This window comes from Sylvia atricapilla, chromosome 33 (assembly GCF_009819655.1).
Source record: "Sylvia atricapilla isolate bSylAtr1 chromosome 33, bSylAtr1.pri, whole genome shotgun sequence".
NCBI classification, from domain to species: Eukaryota; Metazoa; Chordata; class Aves; order Passeriformes; family Sylviidae; genus Sylvia; species Sylvia atricapilla.
In genome coordinates, this window is record NC_089172.1 from 235,974 (window position 1) to 259,347 (window position 23,374).

General features: G+C 42.5%; 2 protein-coding genes across 2 annotated transcripts; one reads left to right on the plus strand and one right to left on the minus strand.

Moving 5' to 3' along the window:
• Positions 1-1,419: 1,419 nt before the first annotated feature.
• Positions 1,420-3,438, minus strand: LOC136373190 (TSC22 domain family protein 1-like). Its single transcript, XM_066338114.1, has one exon. It carries the CDS (start codon positions 3,436-3,438, stop codon positions 1,420-1,422), a length of 2,019 nt encoding a protein of 672 aa, XP_066194211.1.
• A 12,490-nt stretch (positions 3,439-15,928) lies between these two features.
• On the plus strand, positions 15,929-19,518 carry LOC136373191 (magnetosome-associated protein MamJ-like). Its single transcript, XM_066338115.1, has 3 exons — positions 15,929-16,074; positions 16,471-17,104; positions 19,475-19,518. The coding sequence occupies exons 1-3, from the start codon at positions 15,940-15,942 to the stop codon at positions 19,516-19,518; spliced, it is 813 nt and encodes a 270-aa protein (XP_066194212.1). The 5' UTR covers positions 15,929-15,939.
• Positions 19,519-23,374: the final 3,856 nt, after the last annotated feature.

Here is a 23,374-nt window from a genome sequence, read left to right on the forward strand (position 1 = left end):
GATGGGACAGGGACATTCCTTTTCCAGGCCCATCCCAAAAAATTCTGAGGGCTTCAGAAAAAAATCCCGACCCCACCCCAGATTCTTTCTCCCTTTTATGGATTCTCCCTCCCCTAAAAAACAACAACAATTAAATTTTTAATCCCTTCACCTAATTTTTTTTTTTTTTTTTTTTTTTTTTTTTTTTTTTTTTTTTTTTTTTTTTTAGGGAATAAACAAGCGTCAGAGGCGGGAATAATCCGGGTTTTTACGATCCCAAATCCTTCGGAAAAACTCGGGATCAAGGGGAGCTGCTAATTCCCCCCTCTTGTGACCTGCCATTAAAAACCTCCTTAATTAGTGACCTCCTTAATTAACATTTTCCAGGCCCTTTCATCTCCCGGTGGTTTCTGGGATATTGGAGGGGGGAGTTTTTTTTAATTATTCCCAATTAAAAGCCGGGGGAAATTGAGGCACGGTTGAGTCAGGCGTCAACCCCGAAACGTCCCCGAAATCCCCGTGACCCCAAAACGTGGGACCCGCCCTTCCCTGTTCACCTCAGAAGGATTTTCTGGAAGGTTCCACGGGAAAAGTCACGGGAATTTTGGGGGATTTTGTGGAATTTGGGGGGATTTTTGGGAATGGCCCCTCCCAGGATCTCCAGGGAAATTGGAGAGGGATTTTCCCTCAGGAATTGTAGGGACAGGGGGAATTTAGGGGGAATTTTGGGGGCAGGAATTGTTCCTCAATCCAGGTTTTTCCATGGATTTTTCCACCTCTGGAATATCCAAGGCCGGGTTGGATCCGTTTGGGATAAGGGACTGTCCCTGCCCCTGGGACTGGGGTGGGATTTTTGGGGGGGATTTTTTTGGGATTTCGGGTTCCTTTTCCATCCCAAACCATCCCAGAATTCCCTGGGCTGGTTTATTTGGGATATTTGGGATAAATCCACCCCTGGGAACGTCCAAAGCGGGGATAAGGGAAAGTCCCTGCCTGTGGGATGGGATTTTTTGGGATTTCAGGTTCCTTTTCAATCCCAAACCATTCCAGGATTTTTTATCCCAATTTTAAGTGGATCTAAAAAGTCCCTGAAACCCAAAGAATTCCAGGATTTGATTTTAAGTATTTAATAATCCCGATTTAAAATATTTAATATTAAATACGTCTTTCTGTTAAATAAACATTCTCTTTAAATAAATATTTCATGTTGAATAAATGTCGCATTACGTAAATATTATATTATCAATTATTAATGTTTAGTTATTAATAAAATAATTATAATAATGCTTAAATGCACTTTTTAAAAAAATTAGATTAAAAAAAAACCACCAAGAAGCAGAAACTCAAGATTTTAATCTGAGATCAGACACGAATGTTTATTTAAGTTCATACTTATATAAATATAAAATATTCGTACGTTTGTCCCCGTCACCCTCCGTGTCACCAGGGCCACTTGGGGGCCGAGCAGAATTTCTTGGAGTGGCTGGAGATCTTCACTGCACCCGACTGCTGGGGGACACCCTTGGGGACACCCTTGGGGACACCCTTGGTGGCACTTTGCTTGGGGACACATTTGGTCACACTTTGCTGAGGGGCACACTGGGTGACACTTTGCTGGGGGACACAGATTGTCCCCTGCTGCTGGGGGACACCCTTGGGGACACATTTGGTTACACTTTGCTGGGGGACACAAACTGTCCTGTACTGTTGGGGGACACCTTTGGTGGCACTTTGCTGGGGGACGCACTGGGTGACACTCTGCTGGGGGACACAAACTGTCCCACACTGCTGAGGGACACATTTGGTGGCACTTTGCTGGGGGACACACTTGGTCACACCTTGCTGGGGGACACAGATTGTCCCATGCTGCTGGGGGACACCCTTGGGGACACATTTGGGGACACCCTTGGGGACACATTTGGTCACACTTTGCTGAGGGACACATGGGGTGACACTTTGCTGGGGGACACAAATTGTCCCGCACTGCTGGGGGACACCTTTGGGGACACCTTTGGTGGCACTTTGCTGAGGGACACATGGGGTGACACTTTGCTGGGGGACACAAACTGTCCTGTACTGTTGGGGGACACCTTTGGGGGCACCTTTGGTGGCACTTTGCTGAGGGACACACTGGGTGACACCGTGCTGGGGGACGCATTGGGTGACACTCTGCTGGGGGACACAGATTGTCCCACACTGCTGGGAGACACTTTTGGGGACACCTTTGGTCACACTTTGCTGGGGGACACAGATTGTCACATGCTGCTGGGGGATACCCTTGGGGACGCCCTTGGGGACACCCTTGGGGACACCTTTGGTGGCACTTTGCTGAAGGACATACGGGGTGGCACTTTGCTGAGGGACACACTGGGTGACACCTTGCTGGGGGACACACTGGATGGCACTTTGCTGAGGGACATATGGGGTGACACTCTCCTGGGGGACACAGATTGTCCCATACTGCTGGGGGACACCCTTGGGGACACTCTGCTGGGGGACACACTGGGTGACACTCTGCTGGGGGACACAAATTATCCCATGCTGCTGGGGGACACCTTTGGGGACACTCTGCTGGGGGACACAAACGCTGACCCCGCCACTGTCACACTGCTGGGGGACACACTTGGTGACACACCTGCCGTGCCACTGCTGAGGGCCACCACCACTGGTGACACTCTGCCACTGCTGAGGGCCACCACCGCTGGTGACACTCTGCCACTGCTGGGTGACACTGGGGGTGACACTCTGCCACTGCCGGGGGACTGTCACCCACTGGTAGGACACGCCCTGCGCCGCGCGCTGCTGGGGGACACAGGAGGTGACACACCTGGGGACACCCTGCTGGGGACACACGGTGACACGCTGCTGGGGGACACACCTGGTGGCACCTTGCTGCGGGATCCCCTGGGTGACAAACGGCGGCCGGGGCGTGCAGGTGGTGACACACCTGGGGACAATCTTCTGCTGCTGGGGGACGCAGCTTGTCACCTGCCTGGGGACAATCTTCTGCTGCTGAGGGACACACTGGGAAGGTGGCGCTTCCAGCTGCTGTGGCACGCACTGGGTGACACCGGTGACACTCTGCTGCGGCACGCAGGTGGTGACACACCTGGGGACAATCTTCTGCTGCTGTGGCACAGGTGGGCACCGCTGTGGCACCTGCAGCTGCTGTGGCACACACTGGGTGACACCCAGCTGGTGTGGCACCGGCGTTGTCACCCCCCTGGGGACAGTCTGGGTGACCCCCAGCTGGTGTGGCACCGGCGTTGTCACCTTCCTGGCGAGTGGCACGGCCCAGGTGACACTCTGCTGGTGGCACAGGCTGGAGGACGCCGCCCGCTGCAGGGGGACAAGGCCGAGGGTGGCCTGGGGGACGCAGGTGGTGGAGTGACACCGCTGGGACAGGGAGGGGACACCAGGGGACAGCGGCACGGGGTGCTGGTGCAGGTAGCAGGACATCTTGGGGACAGCGTGGCGGGACGGGAAGGACACGGATGGGGACGTGTCCCTGGAAAACACCGACCCCCAGCCCAAAATCAGGAGTTATTTTTCCTAAAACCACCCAGGATTTCCCCCTGGAATCCACCAATCCCACCCCAAAACAAACTGGGATTTTTTTTTTTTTTAAAGTGACCCCAAATGTCTCCCCAGAATCTCCCAATCCCACCCCAAAACCAGATGGGATTTTTTTCTAAACCCACTCTGGATCTCTCCCTGGAATTCACCAATCCCACCCCAAAATGAGGATAAAACCATCCTGGATTTTTTTTCCCTGAAATCCAAGAATCCCACCCTAAAATGAGCTGAGATTCTTTTTGTTTCCAAAGTCACCCCAGATCTCTGCCTGAAATCTACAGATCCCACCCCAAAATGAGGAGTTTATTTTTTTCTAAAACCAATTCTAAATTTCTTCCCAGAATCCCCCAATCCCGCCCCAAAAGCAGCCGCTATTTTTTTTCCCAAACCTCACCCCGCATACCCACCAACCCCAAAACCCCAAATCCCAAATTCCCAAACTCCAAACCCCCAAAACCCCAAATTCCCCAAACCCCAAATCCCCAATCCCCAAAACCCCAAATTCCCAAAACCCCAAATCCCCAAAACCCCAAATTCCCAAAATCCCAAAACCCCAAATCCCCAAAACATCAAACCCCCAATCCCCAAAACCCCAAACTCTGCCCCACTCTCCCTTGAACATTTTAAGGATGGAGAAATTCCCCCAATTCCCATCCCTGCTCTGGGAATCCAGAGAATTCCCTGAATATTCCCCAATTTCCCTGAAAATTCCATGAAAATTCCCCAAATTCCAGAGAATTCCCTGAATATTCCCTGAAAACTCCCTGAAAATTCCCTAAATCCCCATCCCCACTCCAGAATTCCAGAATTCCTCGAAAATTCCCCCCAAATTCCCCATCCATGTGCTCCGGGAATCCTGAAAATTCCCTGAAAATTCCCCAGAATTCCCTGAAAATTTCGTGAAAATTCCCTGAAAATCCCCCAAATTCCAGAGATTTCCCTGAAAATCCCCCAAAATTCTCACCCGGCTCCCTGGGGAGGGCCGGGAGGAGCTTCCAGCGGCGACCCAAATCCCAAATCCCGGCGGGTTTTTATAGGGCCGGGTCGATCCCTTGGGTGACTCATCCCGGACAATGAGTGGGTTCCGTGTCACCTTCTCAGGCTAATTAACACGAGGTAATTAATGTAATTAATCCTCTCCGGCATCCCCAGCAGCCCCAGCCTCCCCCTGGGGCTGTTTTATGGGGGGATTGAACCCTTTGGATTTGTAGGATTTGGGGTTTTTTCCGTCCCTGGGAAAGGAATTTTTCCTAATTTTTTTCCATGGAATTCTCCAGCTCTGCGGTTTCACCTCAACGCCCAAATTTTGGGGTGTTTTTGGCCAAATTTTGGAGGGTTTTGGCCAAATGTTGGAGGTTTTTGGCCAAATTTTGGAGGTTTTTGGGCAAATTTTGGAGGGTTTTGGGCAAATTTTGGATGTGGATTTGGATCTGCTGAGGGAGAACAGGGAAATAAATTCCTCCATGTGGTGGGTGCAGCTCATTATCCACCAAAACCTTCATAATAAATAATAAATAATAAATAATAAATAATAAATAATGAAGATAAGTATGTAATATATTTCATATATTTAATAACTTTAATATCTTTACTATACTAATATATTTAATATATTCATTAATAAGTAACGAGTAATAAGTAATGAGTAGTGCTAAATATATTTAATAAAGAAAGAATTAAATTTAAAGCAAAATATAAAATTGAAAAAGAAATAGGGATACAAATAAAAAATAAAAAAATTTAAAATGCAATAAAATAAAAATAACAGATTCTATTTAATAAATAATATATTAGTAATAAGTAATAAAAAGAACCCCAAATTCTCCAAGAGTTGGTGTCACCAGGGCCAGGCTTTGCTCGGGATCACCAGGAGGAGACTTTTAGTGACTTTAAAAGCAAACAAATCATCTTCTGGATTTTGGGGTTATTTTTTTGTTCAAAATGAACCCACGAAGGCGCTGAGCAGGTTTTTAGTGACTTACAAATTTTATCTCCCTTTTTTAAAAATTTATTTTGTGTCCCAATGAACCCATGAAAGTGTTGAGCAGATTTTCAGTGACTTAAAAAATTTATCTCCTTTTTTTTAATTTTTTTTTTTTTTTTAATGAACTCACGAAGGCGCTGAGCAGATTTTTAATTACCTTTTTAAAAATAATCATAATAAATAAAAAGAATTGCTGTTTTTGTGGCTGGGAGATAAGGAGGAGATAAGGAGGCGATGACGGGGGAAGTCACACGGGGCTGGCGGGAGGAAGTTTTTGTCACCTCGGGGTGTCCCCAGGGTTGTCACCTGGCGGGAAGGTGACTCCGGTGACTCTCAGGTGACACCGGCCGAGCTCAAGCCAAAAATAAAAATCCTCCTAAAAAAAAAAAAAAAAAAAAAAAAAAAAAAAAAAAAATTTGGGTGGGATTTTTTCAGTGGTTCAACACAAAAACATAAAAAAACAGGAGATGAATTTTTTTAAGTCACTAAAAACCTGCTCAGCACCTTCGTGGGTTCATTTTGAAGAGGAAAATAACCCCCAAAAGAGCCAATATTTAATTTTTTTTTCTTTTCCTTTTTATTTTTTTCTTTTTTTATTTGTTTTTCTCCCCCTTTGTTCTGCTGCCAAAATTTCTATTTCGGGCGCGGCGCCCTTCCCAAAGCCTCATTCCGGCCCCACCCGACTCCTCCTCTCGTGTTCGTTTTATTTTTTATTTTTTTAGGGATTTTTTCCCTCCTCCTTCACCTGGCAGCGTCTTCCAGGTGAGGGGAAAAAAATACAATAAAATCTCCCAAAATCCTGGAGGTTGGGAACAATCCCCAAAATTCCAAGAATTCCCTCCAGGGATGGGGATCCCTGAGTCCTTCCTGATGATTCCCGACCCTTTTTCCATGGAAAAATCATCCCAAATTTCCAACCCTGGCCCAGCTCGAGGCCGTTCCCTGGGATCAGATCCCTAATCCCCCTGGAGGATCCCAAATCCCCCTGGAGGATCCCAAATCCCCCTGGAGGATCCCAAATTCCCCTGGAGGATCCCAAATCCCCCTGGAGGATCCCAAATCCCCCCTGGAAGATCCCAAATCCCCCTGGATCCCCCTTTGCTCCAGACTGAGCCCCTCCAGCTCCCTCGGGATTCTCCATTCCCATTTTTCCCAGTGTTCCCATTCCCATCCCTGGACATTCTCCAACTCCTCAATGTCCCTTTTTTTCCCAGGAGGGGACACAGGATCGGGATGTCCCCAACACTCCTGAGTGTCCCCAACCACCAGAGCGCAGCATCGCCCTGCTCAGGGAAGAAAATCTCTGGAAAAAAAAATCCTTTGGGATCCTCCCTTGGGATCCTCCCTCTCTCCCGTCTCCAGGAAAAAAATAAAAGTTGGATTTGGCTCGTCCCAAACCCTTCGTGCCCCTCCCAGGATCTGCAGCAGCTCCAGCGAAGCTCCAGAGGGATTTTTTTTTTTCCTCAGGGACCGAGGAATGGGATCAGGGGATGGAATTTGGATGGGATTTTGGGGGCAGGAATTGTTCCCCTGGGTGGGAATCTAAGGAATTCCATGGATTTTTCCACCTCTGGAGTGTCCAAGTCCAACCTGGAGCCACCAGGGACAGCAAAGGTGTCCCGTGGTTGGAGGTGGGAAGGAGATGATTTTTTAAGATCCCTTTTTTAAAATCCCCTCCTGACCCAAACCATTCCAGAATTCCAGAATAATTCCAGAATAATTCCAGATTAATTCCAGAATAATTCCAGAATAATTCCAGAATAATTCCAGAATGTTTCCATTACTCCCAAGCTGCCCAAGATCAGGACAATTCCGATTAAATTTTTCCTGCTCAGGTCTGGGACACTCGGCTGTAAAATGTCCCCAAAAATCCTCCCCAAGCTCCAGCCCAAAGCTTGGGAAAGCCCAAATTCAGTCCTGATTTTTTCCCTGCTCCTGGAAAAATCTCCTGCTAATGCCCTGTTTAAATTAATCCATAGTTTTTTTCTCTTCTTGAAAATCTCCTGCTAATTCCCAGCCTAAATTAATCCATCATTTCTTCTCTATTCAAAAACCTCCTGCTAATTCCCAGTTTAAATTTAGTCTTAATTTCTTCCCAGCTCCTGGAAAATCTCCTGCTAATTCTGGACCTAAATTAATCCATAATTTCTTCTCTACTTGAAAACCTCCTCCTAATTCGTGCCCTAAATTTATTCCTGATTTCTTCTGTCCTTAAAAACCTCCTGCTAATTCCAGGCCTAAATTAATCCATAATTTCTTCTCTATTTGAAAACCTCTTGCTAATTCCCGACCTAAATTCAGTCCTGATTTCTTCTCTCTTTAAAAACCTCCTGCCAATTTCCAGGCTAAATTTATTCTCCATTTCATCCCTGCTCCTTGAAAACCTCTGCTAACTTCTGGCCTAAATTTAGCCCAAATTTATTCCCTATTTGAAAACCTCCGGTTAATTCCCAGCCTAAATTTAGCCCTGATTTCTTGTCTCTTTAAAAACCTCCTGCTAATTAATTCCCGGCGCTAATTTCACCCCTAATTTCCCCCGCAGGGCCCCGGTTGCCTCACTGAAACAACCCCACAACTTTCCCCATCCCATCAAAGAACTCAATTCCCCCGTTGCTCCATTTTTCCCCCCGGGTGACGGACTCGCTGCAAGTTCATCCTTTCCCAGCTTTTTCCAGGACCTGTTTTTCCAGGAGCAGGGGATTGGAAGGAATTTGGGATACAGGGACACGGTTGAGCCTTCCTTGACCTCTTGGAAAAAGAAAAATTAAATTTTTTAAAAATTTTAAATAAAAAAAGAATTATATTTTTAAGTTTAAAAAAACTTCCGATTTTTTAATAGAGTATCAACTCCTGATGCAGCTGGGAAAGGCCATTATCGGTCTTTGAGCTCCCAAAAATAATTTTAAAAATTCAAATAAAAAAGGTATTTCTTTTGGATTTACTCCTTTCTGTGAGTTCCATGAGCTGGGGGTGAGAGTTAATCGTTAAAAATCATTAAAATCATTAAAATAATTAAAATCACAACCCCGGGCTCGCCGTTTTCTCCCAATCCCAGCGGAGGAGATGAACCCCACAAAAAACCTGAGCTCAGAAAAGTCACCGGGGTTATCCTGACCCTAAATCCAGGTTTAACCTCCCCCCGGGCCTGGCCCAGACCAAAAGAGCTCCTAATTAGCAAAACCGAGAGTTAATTAAGTCATTAAACCCTCTCAGGGTGACCTGGGTGAGGAGTTTCGTTCTCTCTGATTTTTTTTTTTTTTTGCCCTGAGCGCTGTAAAATCGCCAAAATCGGGAATTTGGGGCTCTTAATGAGAGGAGTTTTCTCGTCTTGCAGCTCGTTTGCAGCTCTTTAATTACGGATTAATAATTAAGAGCGTCTGAGCCACGTCCCCTTTGGTCCCTGCCTGGCCCGTGCCCAGAATTCTGGGATGGTTTGGGATTCTGGGATGGTTTGGGATCATGGGATGGTTTGGGATCATGGAATTTGGAACTGGACTGGAATTTGGAATCCCAGTTGAGATTGGAGCCCAGTTTGAGACTGGATGAGCTTCAGGATCCTTTCCAAACCCAAACCATTCCAGAATTCCAAACCAGAATTCCAAACCTTAAAGCTCTTCTGGTTCCAGTTTGGAACTGGATTGGAAAATTGGAATCCCAGTTGGAATTGGAACCTAATTTGGGACTGGATGAGCTTCAGGGTCCTTTCCAAACCCAAACCATTCCAGAATTCCAAACCAGAATTCCAAACCACTCCAGAAACCCAAACGTTAAAGCTCCTCCGGTTCCAATTTGGGACTGGATTGGAATTTGGAATCCCAGTTGAGATTGGAACTCAATTTGGAACCGGATGAGCCTTAAGGGTCCTTTCCAAACCCAAACCGTTCCAGAATTCCAAACATTAAAGTCCATTCCAGTCCCAAATTTGGATTGGAATTTGGAATTCCAAGTGGAATTGGAACGCAATTTGGGACCAGATGAGCTTTAAGGTCCTTTCTAAACCCAAACCATTCCAGAATTCCATCCAGCCTGACCTCAGACACTTCCAGGGAATCCAAAACTTCTCCAGCCGTGGAGCTGCTCCAGGACGGGCCGCAGCCCGACCCCGGCAGACGCTGCTGGAGGTGCTAATTAAGTCATCCAGCAGCTGCTAATTAAATCTTTTGTTTGATGAGTCCAGCCCGGTGCTGGACACAGCAAGGAGGGAAAGGGCGAGGCTGGGCCGGTTCGGCGGCTCCTGAGTCACGGCTGAAATCCAGCGGGGCAAAAGGTCCCCGGGATCCTCCCCTGTGTGCCAAAAAAATCCCGAATTTAGGGGGAAAAAAAGCAATTTTATTCCAGAAAAAAATTCTCACTGGATCCTCCCCTGTGTGCCAAAAAATCCCGAATTTAGGGGGGAAAAATCAATTTTATTCCAGAAAAAAATTCTCACTGGATCCTCCCCTGTGTGCCCAAAAATCCCAAATTTAGGGGGAAAAAATTCATTTTTTATGACAAAAAAATTCCCACTGGATCCTCCAATGTCTGCTCCAAACTCCTGAATCCAGAGGGCTCAGTCACCTCTGGGCCATTCCCAGACTAGATTCAGGAATTAGAAAAAATCCCGAATTTTTGTGCTGAGGTTGAGCTCAGTGACCTCTGGAGCATTCCCAGACTGGATCCAAACCAGTTTAAAAAAGAAATATTCAGAATTTTTATGCTGAAATTGCAGCTCAGTGACCTCTGGGGCTGTTCCCAGACTGGATCCAAACCAGTTTGAGGTCAGGCTGCATCTCCTGATCTCCAGACGGGGTTTAGGATCGGGTTTAGGATTAGGTTTGGGGTCAGGTCTCTCCCTCCCGGTGTTTGTGTTTAATTCCCTGGGTGTCGCAACTTCAGGGTTTAAATTTGGCACCGAGATATTCCAGGAATATTTATATATATTTATATATTTATATATATATTTTTTTTTTCTGAAATAAAAAATGTCCCAAGCTGGTGGAGGAGAATTCCCTCGGGAATGTTGCACAAAAATCCAGGTGGAAGGTTGGAGGTGGTGAAATTCTCTGTTTGCTCCTTGGCAGGGCAAAAAAAGAAAAAAACGGGGTCAGGGAATGACAAAATGGTGGGAAAAATAGAATTAGGGAATGGTGGAGGGTCGGAGAATGGGAAAATTGTGGGATTGGGGGGTCATGGAATGGGAAAATGATGGAATTGGAGGATTGTGGAATGGGAAAATGGTGGAATGATGGAAAACTTGTGGAATAATAGGGAATCGGGGAATCAGAGAATCAGGAAATAGTAGAATGGGATAATCACGGAATTAAAGGATCAAGGAGTCAGAAAATCATGGAATAATGGAGTCGGAGAATCAGAAAATCAGAAAATCAGAAAATGATGGAATCAGAAAAATCACAAAATTATGGATTTAGAGGACCATGGAGTCATAAAATCATGGAATAACATAGTCAGGGAATCAGAAAATCATGGAATAAAAGGATTGTAATATCATAAAATGACAAAATCATGGAATAACGGAGTCAGGGAATCAGAAACTTATGGAATTAGAGAATCAGAGAATCAGAAAACCATGGAATGAGAGGATCAGGGAATCACGGAATGGTGGAACGACAGAAACACAAAATCCTGGAATAATGAGAAAATCCGAGAAAAAAATCCAAAGATCATGGAGCGGTTTGGGTTGGAAAAGGACTTTTGGGATCATCCCCTTCCAAACCCAGGGACAATTCCCATGACAATTCCCATTATCCCGGATTTCTCCGTGGGCCCCATCTAACCTTTAGGAAATAAAACAACGGGGCAGAAAATCCCGGGATTTTCTGGAATTCCGGAGGACGGTTTGAGGAAGAGGATGAGAGGAAGTTTCTCCACGTTTCCAGGCTCTGCCCAGGAATTCCGGGAGGTGATTCAGGACCGGATCAGTCAGTCGGGATCTCCATCTGATAAAACCTCCCTCGGGGTGACCAAAAGGTGATGAAATTCCCAAAATTCCCCGTCTGGGGTTGGGGTTGGGACACGGCGGCGTCTCTAGAGCGGGAATTCGTCCTCCCCTCACGGCTCCCGATGGATCCCGCGGATTTGGGGCATTGGGATGGGATTTCTGAGGGTTTTCCAGCTCCAGAAATGTTTTATTTTAAGATGAAATAATCCTCAGGGAATGTGCGGCATACGGGATTCTGCGGGGAAATTTGGGATTGGAGATCCCAAGATTTTTGGGAGTATTTGGGATTGGGGGTCCTGAGATTTTTGGGGAGGTTTGGGATTGAGAATCCCGTGATTTGGGGGGAGGTTTGGGATTCAGAATTCTGAGATTATTTGGGATATTTGGGGTTGAGAATCCCAAGATTTTTGGAGAAATTTGGGGTTGGGAATCCCAAGATTTTGGGGGGAATATTTGGGATTGGGGATTGTGAGATTATCTGAGATATTTGGGGTTGAGAATCCCGAGATTTTTGGAGGATATTTGGGATTCAGAATCCCGAGATATTTGGGGAGATTAGGAATTAGGAATCCTGAGAAGAAATTCCCCTTTATCTCACACCTAGGCTGGAGAACCTTTCTAAATCCCATTCCGGAATTCCACGGGGCCTGGAATTCCCCCCCATTTGGATGGGAAAAAATAAAACCACCCCTTTCAATATTGTTTAAAAAAATACAATAAAATAAAAATCCTGGAGATAGCTCAGTTCCCTGCTGATCCAGAGAATTCCAGGATTACTGAGGTTGGAAAAGTTGGAAAAAGCCCTCCAAGATCATGGAGCCAAATTTTTGGTGGATCGACACCTTTCCAAAGGCCCTGAGGTGTGTCCAGGAATCCCTTGGAAAACCTCCCTGGGCAGACCCTGACTGGGAATTCCTCCTTTTCCAGGAAGAAATCCCTGGAATTTCCAGGAAATCCTTCTGAGCTGAAGGAAATCCAGGAAGTTCTTCCTGGGAAAACCCATCCCTGCTCCAAATAAATCCCGCTTTGGAGGATTCATTGATGAAGAGCAGAGGAGAGAAGCACAAATTATCCCAAATTCCCAATAAATCCCAGGAATTTCAGATATCAGAGAGGAGATTTTAGCTATGGAATGACCCCGGGCTTTTTTCCAGGGAATAAATTCCCTGAAATTTTATTCAAGAGATAAATTCCCTGAGCTTTTTCCAGGGGAGAAATTCCCTGGAGATTTATCCAGGTAGAAATTCCCTGAGCTTTATGCAGGGGAGAAATTCCCTGAAACTTTATCCAGGGGAGAAATTCCTGTATAAATCCCCTGAAACTTCATCCAGGGAACAAATTCCCTGAAACTTTATCCAGCGAATAAATTCACCAAAACTTTTTCCAGGGGGGGAAAAAAACCCCAAAAACCTGTATAAATTCCCTAGATTTTTTTTTTTTTTTCCAGGCAGAAATCCCCTGAGATTCACGCAGGGAACAAATCCCCCTGGAATCTATTTTTCCAGAGGATAAAAAAAATCCACATTTCACCAGGGAATGAACTCGGGATCCTCTCCCTGGGAAGCGCCTACGTGTGAAATGCGGCGGGGCCGGGCTCTTGTGAAAGAGCCGTGAGCTCATCGGGGCCAGCCGGACTCGTTCCCGGAGCTCCCAAACCCTATAAAAGATCCCAAATCTCCTCGGCTCCGGCACCGGCTCCGCTCCCGCTGCTCCCTCGGCACCGCCTGGGTGAGGCCGGGGAGGTGGTTTGGGGATGCCGGGATTTTGGGGCTGAAAATCCTGGAATTTTGGGGGCTAAAAATCCTGGAATTTTGGGGAGATATTTGAGGTTGGGGATGCCCGGATTTGGGGGCTGTAAATCCTGGAATTTTGGGAGATGTTTGGGGGTTGAGGATCTCGAGATTTTGGGGAGGTTTGGGGCTGAAATTTATGGAATTTGGGGCTGAAAATCCTGGAATTTTGGGAGATGTTTGGGGGTTGAGGATCTCGAGATTTTGGGGAGGTTTGGAGCTGAAAATCCTGAAATTTTGGGTGATATTTGAGGTTGGGGGTGCCCGGATTTTGGGGCTGTAAATCCTGGAATTTTGGGAGATGTTTGGGGGTTGAGGATCTCGAGATTTTGGGGAGGTTTGGGGCTGAAAATTATGGAATTTGGGGCTGTAAATCCTGGAATTTTGGGAGATGTTTGGAGGTTGAGGATCTCGAGATTTTGGGGAGGTTTGGAGCTGAAAATCCTGGAATTTTGGGTGATATTTGAGGTTGGGGATGCTGGGATTTTGGGGGCTGAAAATCCTGGAATTTTGGATTGAGGATGCCAGGATTTTGGGGCTGAAAATCCTGGAATTTTTGGTGATATTTGGGGCTGAAAATCCTGGAATTTTGGGTGATATTTGAGGTTGAGGATGCCGGGATTTGGGGGCTGAAAATCCTGGAATTTTGGAGGATATTTGGGGTTGGATATCCCGGGATTTTGGGGCTGAAAATCCTAGAATTTGGGGAGATATTTGGGATTCAGAATTCTGAGAGGTTTTGGGGCTGAAAATCTTGGAATTTTCGGGCAGGTTTGGGGTTCAGAATTCTGAGATTTTTTTTGAGGTGGTTTGGGATGTAGGATCCTGAAATTTTGGGAGGATATTTGGGATTGGGAATCCAGATTTTTGGGGAGTTTTGGGGTTGGGAATCCTGAGATTTTTGGGGATATTTGGGACTGAGAACCCCAATAGTTTGGAGATATTTGGGACTGAAAAATCCCTATATTTTGGGGGGGATTTTTGGGATTCTGCTCCCCGGGCAGAGCCTTTCAGGAAATTTTGGCTTTGGGATCAGCGGAGGGTTCCTGGAAAGGGAATTTGTGGGCGGTTGGAAACGGCTCCGGGAGGCAAATTAAGGCCGAGCCTAAATCGGGGGGTAATTAAATCCTAAATTAGACCCGTCCTGAGGCAGGGGTGGGATGGAATTCTGTGGGTTCCAAGGAAAGGCACCAAATTCTCTCTTGCAAAATGGATTTTATTGTGATTTTATAAACCAAATTTTTTTTAAAAAATCAATTTTCACCCAGTAATTTAATTTTTAATCATCCAGAAATTCTCTCCTTTTTTGGGGAAAAAAAAAAAAAAAAAAACCCGACCCAAATGGATTTTTCTGTAACTTTATAACCCTTTTTTTTTTTTTTTTTTTAACCCTTCCATTTTCATCCAGTAATTTAATTTTTAATCACGAAAAATATTCCTTGGGGGGAGGAAAAAACCAAATTTAAAAATGCAAATTTGGCAGCACGAGGGCGCTCTTTAATCTTAATTAAAGACTTGCTTATTTAATTGAGGCTTTATCAGATGTAAAAAAAAAAAAAAAAAAAAAAAATAATTAAAAAGGGAAGAGAGTAATTTTTCCTCTCGCGGCCTCAGGGAGGAGCTCAAATCCTTCCAGACAAATTTTGGACCGGAGTGGAGCAATGGGAGGGATTTTCTCTGATTTTAACTCTCGGCTCGCTGGAAAAATCCCCAAATTCCAGGGAAAAGTTGAAAATCGAGGGGCAAAAAGTGGGAATTGTTTGGAGTTTAGAGGTCCAAAGCATCCCCCTGGCCTCACATTGATTTGTTCTATTTTTAGATTTTTTTCTTCTTTTTTTTTCTTCCTTTTTTCTTTTTTTTCTTTTTTTTTTTTTTTTTTTTTTTTTTTTTTTTCCCCTTTTTTTTTTCCCTTTTTTTTTTTTTTTTTTTTTTTAATTATTATTTTCTGGCACGTCAAAGGCCCTGAAATATTTGGGTTCAGCCTATTTTTAAATAATAGTAATAATAACAAGTAGTAGTGCTAATAGTAGTAGTAGTAGTAGCAGTAGTAGTAGTAGTATTAATAATTAAAATAATTATACTAAATAATAAAGATAAAACAAAATAACTTAAAATAATAAAAAATATTTTAAAGAATTGTTAATAATTGTTTATAATTTTAATTGTTTTTGAATCAATAGATAATTTAATATTGTATAATATTATGCATAAAATATCTGTTATATATAATATATATACTATATCTTATACTATACTACATAATATATATCATATATATAAACTATAAAATATAATATATATTATATAATGAATATAGTATAATACAATAAAATACAGTATAATATACTGTGATGTAATATAATTAATAATTGTGTCATCCTCCTCCCAGTAATGCAAAAAAAAATCCCATATTTTACTTTATTTTATTTTATTTTATTTTATTTTATTTTATTTTATTTTATTTTATATTTTATTGTGGTTTCAATTCTATTTTCTATTTTCTATTTTCTATTTTCTATTTTCTATTTTCTATTTTCTATTTTCTATTTTCTATTTTCTATTTTATATTTTCTATTTTATATTTTATATTTTATATTCTATATTTTATATTTTATATTATTTTATATTTTATTCCCTCTTTCCCCCTCAGGCCGTCCCGTTGTCCCGCAGAGATGTCTCTGAACCAAACCCAAATCAAACAGGAGCTGACGCTGCCCCCGGGCCTGGCCAAACCCAGCCCCAAACCCAGCCCACTCCAACATCCCCAAATCCCAGAAAAACCCATCCCAGGAAAAGGGGAAAATCCGGTACCTGAACCGCCTCAACATCCCCAAATCCCGGAAAAATCCATCCCAGGAAAAGAGGAAAATCCGGTACCTGAACCACCTCAGTGTCCCCAAATCCCCCAAAAATCCATCCCAGAACCTGGAAAAGGGGAAAATCTGGTACCTGAGGAGCACCAAACCCAACTCCCGGCCCAGGAGGGGAAATCCTGCCGGGAGGACGAAGAGATCCCGGAAAAACAGCGGGAATGGAAAGAAATCCCAGTGACCATCCAAGAAAAACAGGAATTCCAGGAAATCCCGGTGTCCATCCCAGAAAAACAACCTGATCCTGTCCCGTGTTCCCAGGAAACGCAGAAATTCCAGGAAATCCCGGTCTCAATCCCAGTTTCGTGTCCTGAATCCGTTCCATGCGCCCAGGAGAAACAGGAATCTAAAGAAATCCCGGTCTCCATCCCAGAAAAACAAGAATGTAAAGAAATCCCTGTGTCCATCCAGGAAAAACAGCAGGAACACCAAGAAATCCCGGTCTCGATCCCAGTTTCGTGCCCTGAATCCATTCCATGCGCCCAGGAAAAACAGGAACACCAGGAAATCCCGGTGTCCATCCCTGATCCTGTCCCGTGTTCCCAGGAAAAGCAGGAATGCAAAGAAATCCCTGTCTCAATCCCAGTTTCGGTCCCTGAACCCGTTGCGTGTGGCCAGGAGAAACAGGAATGCCAAGAAATCCCGGTGACCATCCCAGAAAAACAACCTGATCCTGTCCCGTGTTCCCAGGAGACGCAGCAGGGCCGGGAAATCCCGATAACCATCCCGGAAAAACAACAGGAATTCCAGGAAATTCCAGCGCCCACTCCTTGTTCCCAGGAAAAACAGAAATTCCAGGAAATCCCCGTGACCATCCCAGAAAAACCACAGGAACACCAGGAAATCCCGGTGTCCATCCCTGATCCTGTCCCGTGTTCCCAGGAAAAACAGGAATGTCAAGAAATCCCAGTGTCCATCCCGGAAAAACAACAGGAACTCCAGGAAATTCCGGAAAAACAGCAGGAATGTAAAGAAATCCCGGTGTCCATCCCGGAAAATCAACCTGATCCTGTCCCGTGTTCCCAGGAAAAACAGGAATTCAAGGAAATCCCTGTGGTCATTCCTTGTTGCCAGGAAAAGCAGAAATTCCAGGAAATCCCAGTGTCCATCCCAGAAAAAAAACAGGAATTCCAGGAAATCCCAGAGCAGCGCTCACTTCCTTAGAAATTCCCTCCCCTGGAGCAGAAATAAAAGGGAAATCCCGAATTTTTCCTCATCCAGAGGTTTTTCCAAACCTCTTTTTGGGTTTTTTTGGGAGGTTGGTTTTTTGTTGGGTTTTGGGGTTTTTTTTAATCCCCTGCAGAGCTTTTAACGCGTTTTTATCCTTTTACTAACAGTGGGGGGGAATTCCCGTCGGGAATTCCAGCAGTTCCCAAAAAATTCCTGTTCCTTTTTTATTCCCTGAAATCCCGCGGCTTTGGAATGCCCAGAGGGGAAAAAGAACAAAAATAATATTAATAAAAAAATTAATGGAATCATGTCTTCAAGGTCTCGGTTTTTTTCAAGGTTTCTCGTGTTGTTTATCGTAATAATAAATGCTCAGCGGATTTTATCAAGAGAGAAATTCATTAAAAAATTCGGCTATAAAAAATTTATATTTTTATATTATTAATAATATAAATTATATATAACATTAGATATACATTTTAATGTATATAATTATATATACTATATAATTATATAATCCTATCTCCCAGTTGGCAAACAAAATTTGGCAAACATAAAACCACATATATATTATAATATATGATATATAATATATAATATATAATGTATGATATGTGATATGTGATATATGATTTATGATATAAAATACATGACATATAATATATTTTATATTAGATATCATATATTAGATATCATATATCATATGTACCATATGCTATATAATATAAATAAGTATTATTTTATATATTATACTATATATACTATATATAATACATTGTAATACAAATATATTTTATTTTATATATTATAATTATAATTATTATTTACATTTTTTATATTATTATTATAACATATATTACCCATCACAAAATGGCGGCCAAGGAGAAGGCCCCAAGGCCCCGCCCCAAATCCGCCATTTTGTCTCCCCATCCTAAAAAATCCCAAAACTTCACAATTTTCCACTCTTTGCTGTGCTAAATTCGTGTTTTTCACACTTTTGTGATCTGTATTTCCTCTCTCAGTGTTGGGAGGGTTTGGTACCAATTTGGGGGGTTTTATACTGAGTTTTGGGGGTTTTATACCAGGGTTTGGGGGTTATTACTCCAAATTTTGGGGGTTTTATACCAAAATTTGGGGAGTTTTTTACCAGTTTGGGGGATTTTTTGTGTCAGGTTTTGGGGGATTTTATACCAAGTTTTGGGGATTTTTACTCCAAGTTCTGGGGATTTTTACTCCAAATTTTGGGGACTTTTATTCCAAGTTTTGGGGATTTTTATTCCAAGTTTTGGGGATTTTTACTCCAAATTTTGGGGATTTTTATTCCGTGTTTTGGGGATTTTTATTCCAAGTTATTGGAATAAAACGGACGAGGCTCAGCTTGCCAAAGCCAGCCTTTGCATGTACTTAAATCTGATTTTTTTGGGGTAGGAAAATTTTTTTAAAAAGTGAAGGGAAAACTGAAGGAAAAAACCCACCACGAGGCAGTTCCATCATTTTATTGCACCACATCCCAAATTAAACCCCAGAATTAAAAGGGAAATCACCCGTAATTAACGAAATTAACTGATTTATAATTATTTTTTTAAGCTTAATTAAACCCATTTCGTCATTAACGAGGTTAATTTTTTTGCTGGAGGGCGAAGCGGGCGGCTGCAGGTCTGGGAAAATTCAGAATTTTTTTTTTTGGATTTTAGGATTTCTGCTCCTATTTTTGCTTGGAGCATTTCTGCTGCTGCTGCTGCTGTTGCTGGGGGCTCTTCACGCTCGCCTGAGCCTGATTTTGGCAAACTTGGCCTTGGGAAATCTGATTTTTCTGGGATCCTTTGGGAATGGCCCCACATTTCTGCTGGCACTGGGCCGGGATTTGCTGCTGCTGCTTCTGCTGCTCTGACATCCTGGGCGAGCCTAAAAACAAAAAAAAATTCGAAATAAAATCCAATTTTATTTTGTTCACATTTCAAAATAAAATCGAATTTTCTTTTGCTCGAATTAAAAATAAAACTGAATTTTCCTTTGCTTGAAGCATTATCAAATATTGGGAATATTATTAAATATTGGGGTTGGTATCCAACACTGGAATTGTCACCAAAGGATTTTTCCCTGGTCAAAGCTTCCCAAATCCTGAGATTTTTCCCACTTTTCCTCTCCTCTTTCCCGGATTTTCCTGCAGTTTCTGCTGGAACTCGGATTTTCCTCAAAACTCACATTTTTTAACGATTCCCAGGGAATAAAAAAGGAGCAGAGGGAAGGAAGGAAAAAATCCTCGGATGGTTTTGTCTCCCCGGTTTTGTTAGGGCGGGTTTTACCTCTGATCCTCATTACAGGACCAAAAAAATCCCAATCCACCAATTGGAGCCTCAAAACCCCCCAAAATTCCATCATTTCCACCCACCAGAGGTAGAATTTTTTGGGGTTGGTGGGAGACAGCCCCAAAATGACAAAAAAACTATGAAAAATCCCATTTTTTCCCCCCAAAAAACCCTCACCTGGGCAGGTAAGGACTCACCTGGGGAGGAAAGGACAAAAACATCCCAAACCTCCAACTGGAGCCTCAAAACCCCCCAGAATTTCATCATTTCCACCGGTTGTGGGCAGAATTTTTGAGGGTTGGAAGGAGAGAACCCCAAAATGACAAAAATTGATAGAAAAACTCAATTTTTTTCCCCCAAAAAAGTCTCACCTGGGCAGGTAAAGACTCACCTGAGTGTCCTGCGGGAGGAAGGAGCCGAGGAGGAGCCGCTGAGGGTGTGGAGATCCCCAAGGAGCCGCTTTTATCCCCCGCAGGATAAACTCGGTGACCGGAATGTTTCACAACCCCGAAGCCAAAGTCTGGCGGAGATTTCCTCATCCCAGGATGAGTCCATCGGGTTTCATCATTAATTTATTAATGTTTCGTCATTAATTTTATAATATCCCGTCAATAATTTATTGTCCGTTTATTTGTAGTTGGTCGGTCATTCGTGATGAATTTATTTATGTTTTATTGGGATTTCGTCATTAATTTATCGATGTTCCGTCGATAATTTATTATTAATTTATTCGTAGTTGGTCAATGTTTCATTATTAATCTATTTATATATTTTATATTTCATTATTAAAATTTTGATTATTTTTATATATCGCTATTAATTTAATTACAATTTAATCTACATTTTATTAATAATTTGTTGGTATTTTATGAAGTATTTCTTTAATGACACATTCATGGTTAAATATTAAGTTTGGACTTTTTATAATGATGTTAATTGTAAATATTTACTTAATTGCTATTTAATTTTGTATTTAATTTATACATATATTTCTACTCTAATCTAATCTAATCTAATACAATATAATATAAAATAATATAAAACAATATGAAATAATAATAAATAATATAAAATAATACAATGTAATGTAATGTAATGTTTAAATGTCTTTATTTTAAATATAATTTATTATTTATCCAATTCATCATTAACTAATCTAGTCAATGATAAACATTTCAAAATATTTTATTAACATTTTATTGGTAATCCACTAACAATTAATTGGCAATTTATTACCACTTTACTAACAATTTAATAACAATTTATTAACAATTTATTAGCAATTTATTAACAATTTATTAATATTTCACCCCGTCCAGGGCAGAGACCCCACAGATGAATTTTTGGGATGATTTTGGCTGGGGAACACCCAGAGGAATCCCCAAAAATCCCAGCGGCGTTTGGAATCTCCCCCAGCTTTTGAGACTCTGGTTTGGAACCGAATTTTGCCATTTCCCACCCCAAAAAAAGAAAGAAAAAAATTTTATTTTCCTCTCAAGACACGAGGAAAAAATTCCAGGCTCCTCCTCCCAGCGCCTGATGAAATATCCCTCGTTTATTGCAAATATCCCGGGAATCCCAACAATTCCACCACAACTTGACCACAGGAAATTCTTGGATCACATGACGTCCTTCCAACCACTTCCTCTGGATTTTCCAGCTGATCTCTGTTCCAAAAAAAAAAAAAAATTTGGGAAAAATTCCAGGCCACAGATCAGGATCATGGGGATTTTTGGAGTTGGAATTTGGGGATTTTGGGGCTGGAATTTGGAGATTTTTGGGCTGGAATTTGGGGGAATTTTTCAGGATTTCGGGTTGGAATTTTGGGATTTCCTCCGGTTGATTCCTGAATTAGAAATTTAATATTTTTGGTCACGATTCACGATTTAAAACTTCCCCAGGCCTCTGAGGAAACCCAAAAGTGACGTTCCAGAGCCTGGATCTCCAAATCTCCCTGTATTCCCAAATATTGGGAAAATCATGAAATACTGGGAATATTTATCAAATATTGGGGTTGGTTTCCAACGTTGGGATTGTCACCAAAGGATTTTTCCCTGATAAAACTCAAAAATCCACAGATTTTTCCCAGTTTTCCACTCCTCTTACCTGGCTTTTCTTGGAGCTTCTCCTGGAGCTCAGCTTTTCCCTCCAAACCCACACTTGTTAAAATTCGAGATTCCCAGGGAATAAAAAATGAGTGGAAGGAAGGAAAACCTCCAAAATTTGGAGGAATTTGAAGTGAAAAATCCTCATTTTGCCGGGAATTTCTGGTCCTATCAAATCCCTCATTTCTTGTCCATTTTCCCTGGGAATTCCTGGTCCAACTCTGGGGTTGCTAAACTCCTAAAACCTTTTCCAAAAATTTCCAAAAAAAATTTCCAAAACCTGCCCCCAAAAATCCCCCAAACATGTTTTTTGTGGGGGTTTTTTTGGTTTTTTTTGACCCCCAGTGATCCCCATCCCAGGGTGTGTCACCTCTTTGGGTGTCACATTTCGGTGTCACCTCTCGGTGTCACCTCCCTGGGTGTCGTCAGCGACTCAAAGAGGAACCTGCTCCCACCCTCACATTAAAAAATGCGATTTGGAAACGGGCGCCGGCACGCCCCTAAAAATAAATATCTTCTCTTTTATTTTTTTTTTTCTCCTGATTAAATATTCCCCACCCTTCCCCTAATGAGGGGGTGGGTGGGGAGAGGTTTTTCAGCATTCCCAGACGATGGGATGGCGCGGCCGGCGCCGAGCCAGCGGTGAGGAAAGACACAGTGGGAGATTTGATTTTAAATAAAAATTCAATTAAAACTAAATTTAAATTAAATTTTGGAGGTTTTTAATGGTTTTAACTCCCTCCGGACAATGGGGTCCCCTTCAGCCTTCAGGTAATCAGGAATAAAGATGCATTTAAATTTTATTTTATGCTTTATTATGGTTTTTTTTAATTTTTATTTTTATTTTTAGTTCTAGTTCTAGTTCTAGTTCTATTTATTTTACTTTTTTATTTAAACTTTATTCAAATTTTTCGCATTAAAATTTTATTTAAAATTCCAGACGTTCGATTCCTTTATTAATTCGATGCTTTCTCCCAATTAAACTCAGATGTTCAATTCTTTTATTAATTTAATGCTTTTTCCCACCTAAATTCACCTTTTAATGAATTTCTAGGATTTGCCTGCGAAACCCCGAGCTGTGAGGAACAGAATTCCATCTGAAAATGGAAATTCTGCCAACAGTTTAAATTAATCCCTCAGAAAAGGATTGACCAGACATTTATTTCCTTGTAGGATTAGAAGGAAATTTTTCAGCCTTAAAACTTCTTTATATTTTTTTTTTACTTCAGGCACAAACCCCTCCCCAAACACTTTAATTACTTAATTGATTAATTTAATTTAATTTTGATGGGAAGAAAAAGACAAAAGACACCCGGTTGCCATCGTGGCCTTTTTTTTTTTATTGCTGCACGGGGAATTTATGAGACTGAGATACAGAAGGAAGAAAGGGAAGGGGAAAAGAGTTTGACATCCTCCACCACCAGCTGCTGACGGTGACTTCCCGACATTCCAAATGCTAAAACGTCAGGAATTCCCAAGGAAACCCGACATTTCCCACCAAAATCCCCAATATTTTAACACTGGGAATCTCAGGAAGAGTTGTGAGCAGCACTTCCCAAAAAAATAAAAAGGAGCAGGAGCAGGAGCAAAAACACGGGGAACACTCAGAGGGAAAACATTTTTTTTTAAGACGAGAACATTTCTTAGGACAAAAAC

Bases quoted from the DNA above. Each gene is read 5' to 3' on its own strand.
- LOC136373190 (XM_066338114.1), bottom strand. From the start codon at position 3,438: ATGTCCTGCTACCTGCACCAGCACCCCGTGCCGCTGTCCCCTGGTGTC.
- LOC136373191 (XM_066338115.1), top strand. From the start codon at position 15,940: ATGTCTCTGAACCAAACCCAAATCAAACAGGAGCTGACGCTGCCCCCG. The intron at 16,075-16,470 runs GTACCTGAACCG...CCATGCGCCCAG, and splicing joins CAGGAAAAGGGGAAAATCCG to GAGAAACAGGAATCTAAAGA. The intron at 17,105-19,474 runs GTAAAGAAATCC...ATTTTCCTGCAG, and splicing joins TCCGGAAAAACAGCAGGAAT to TTTCTGCTGGAACTCGGATT.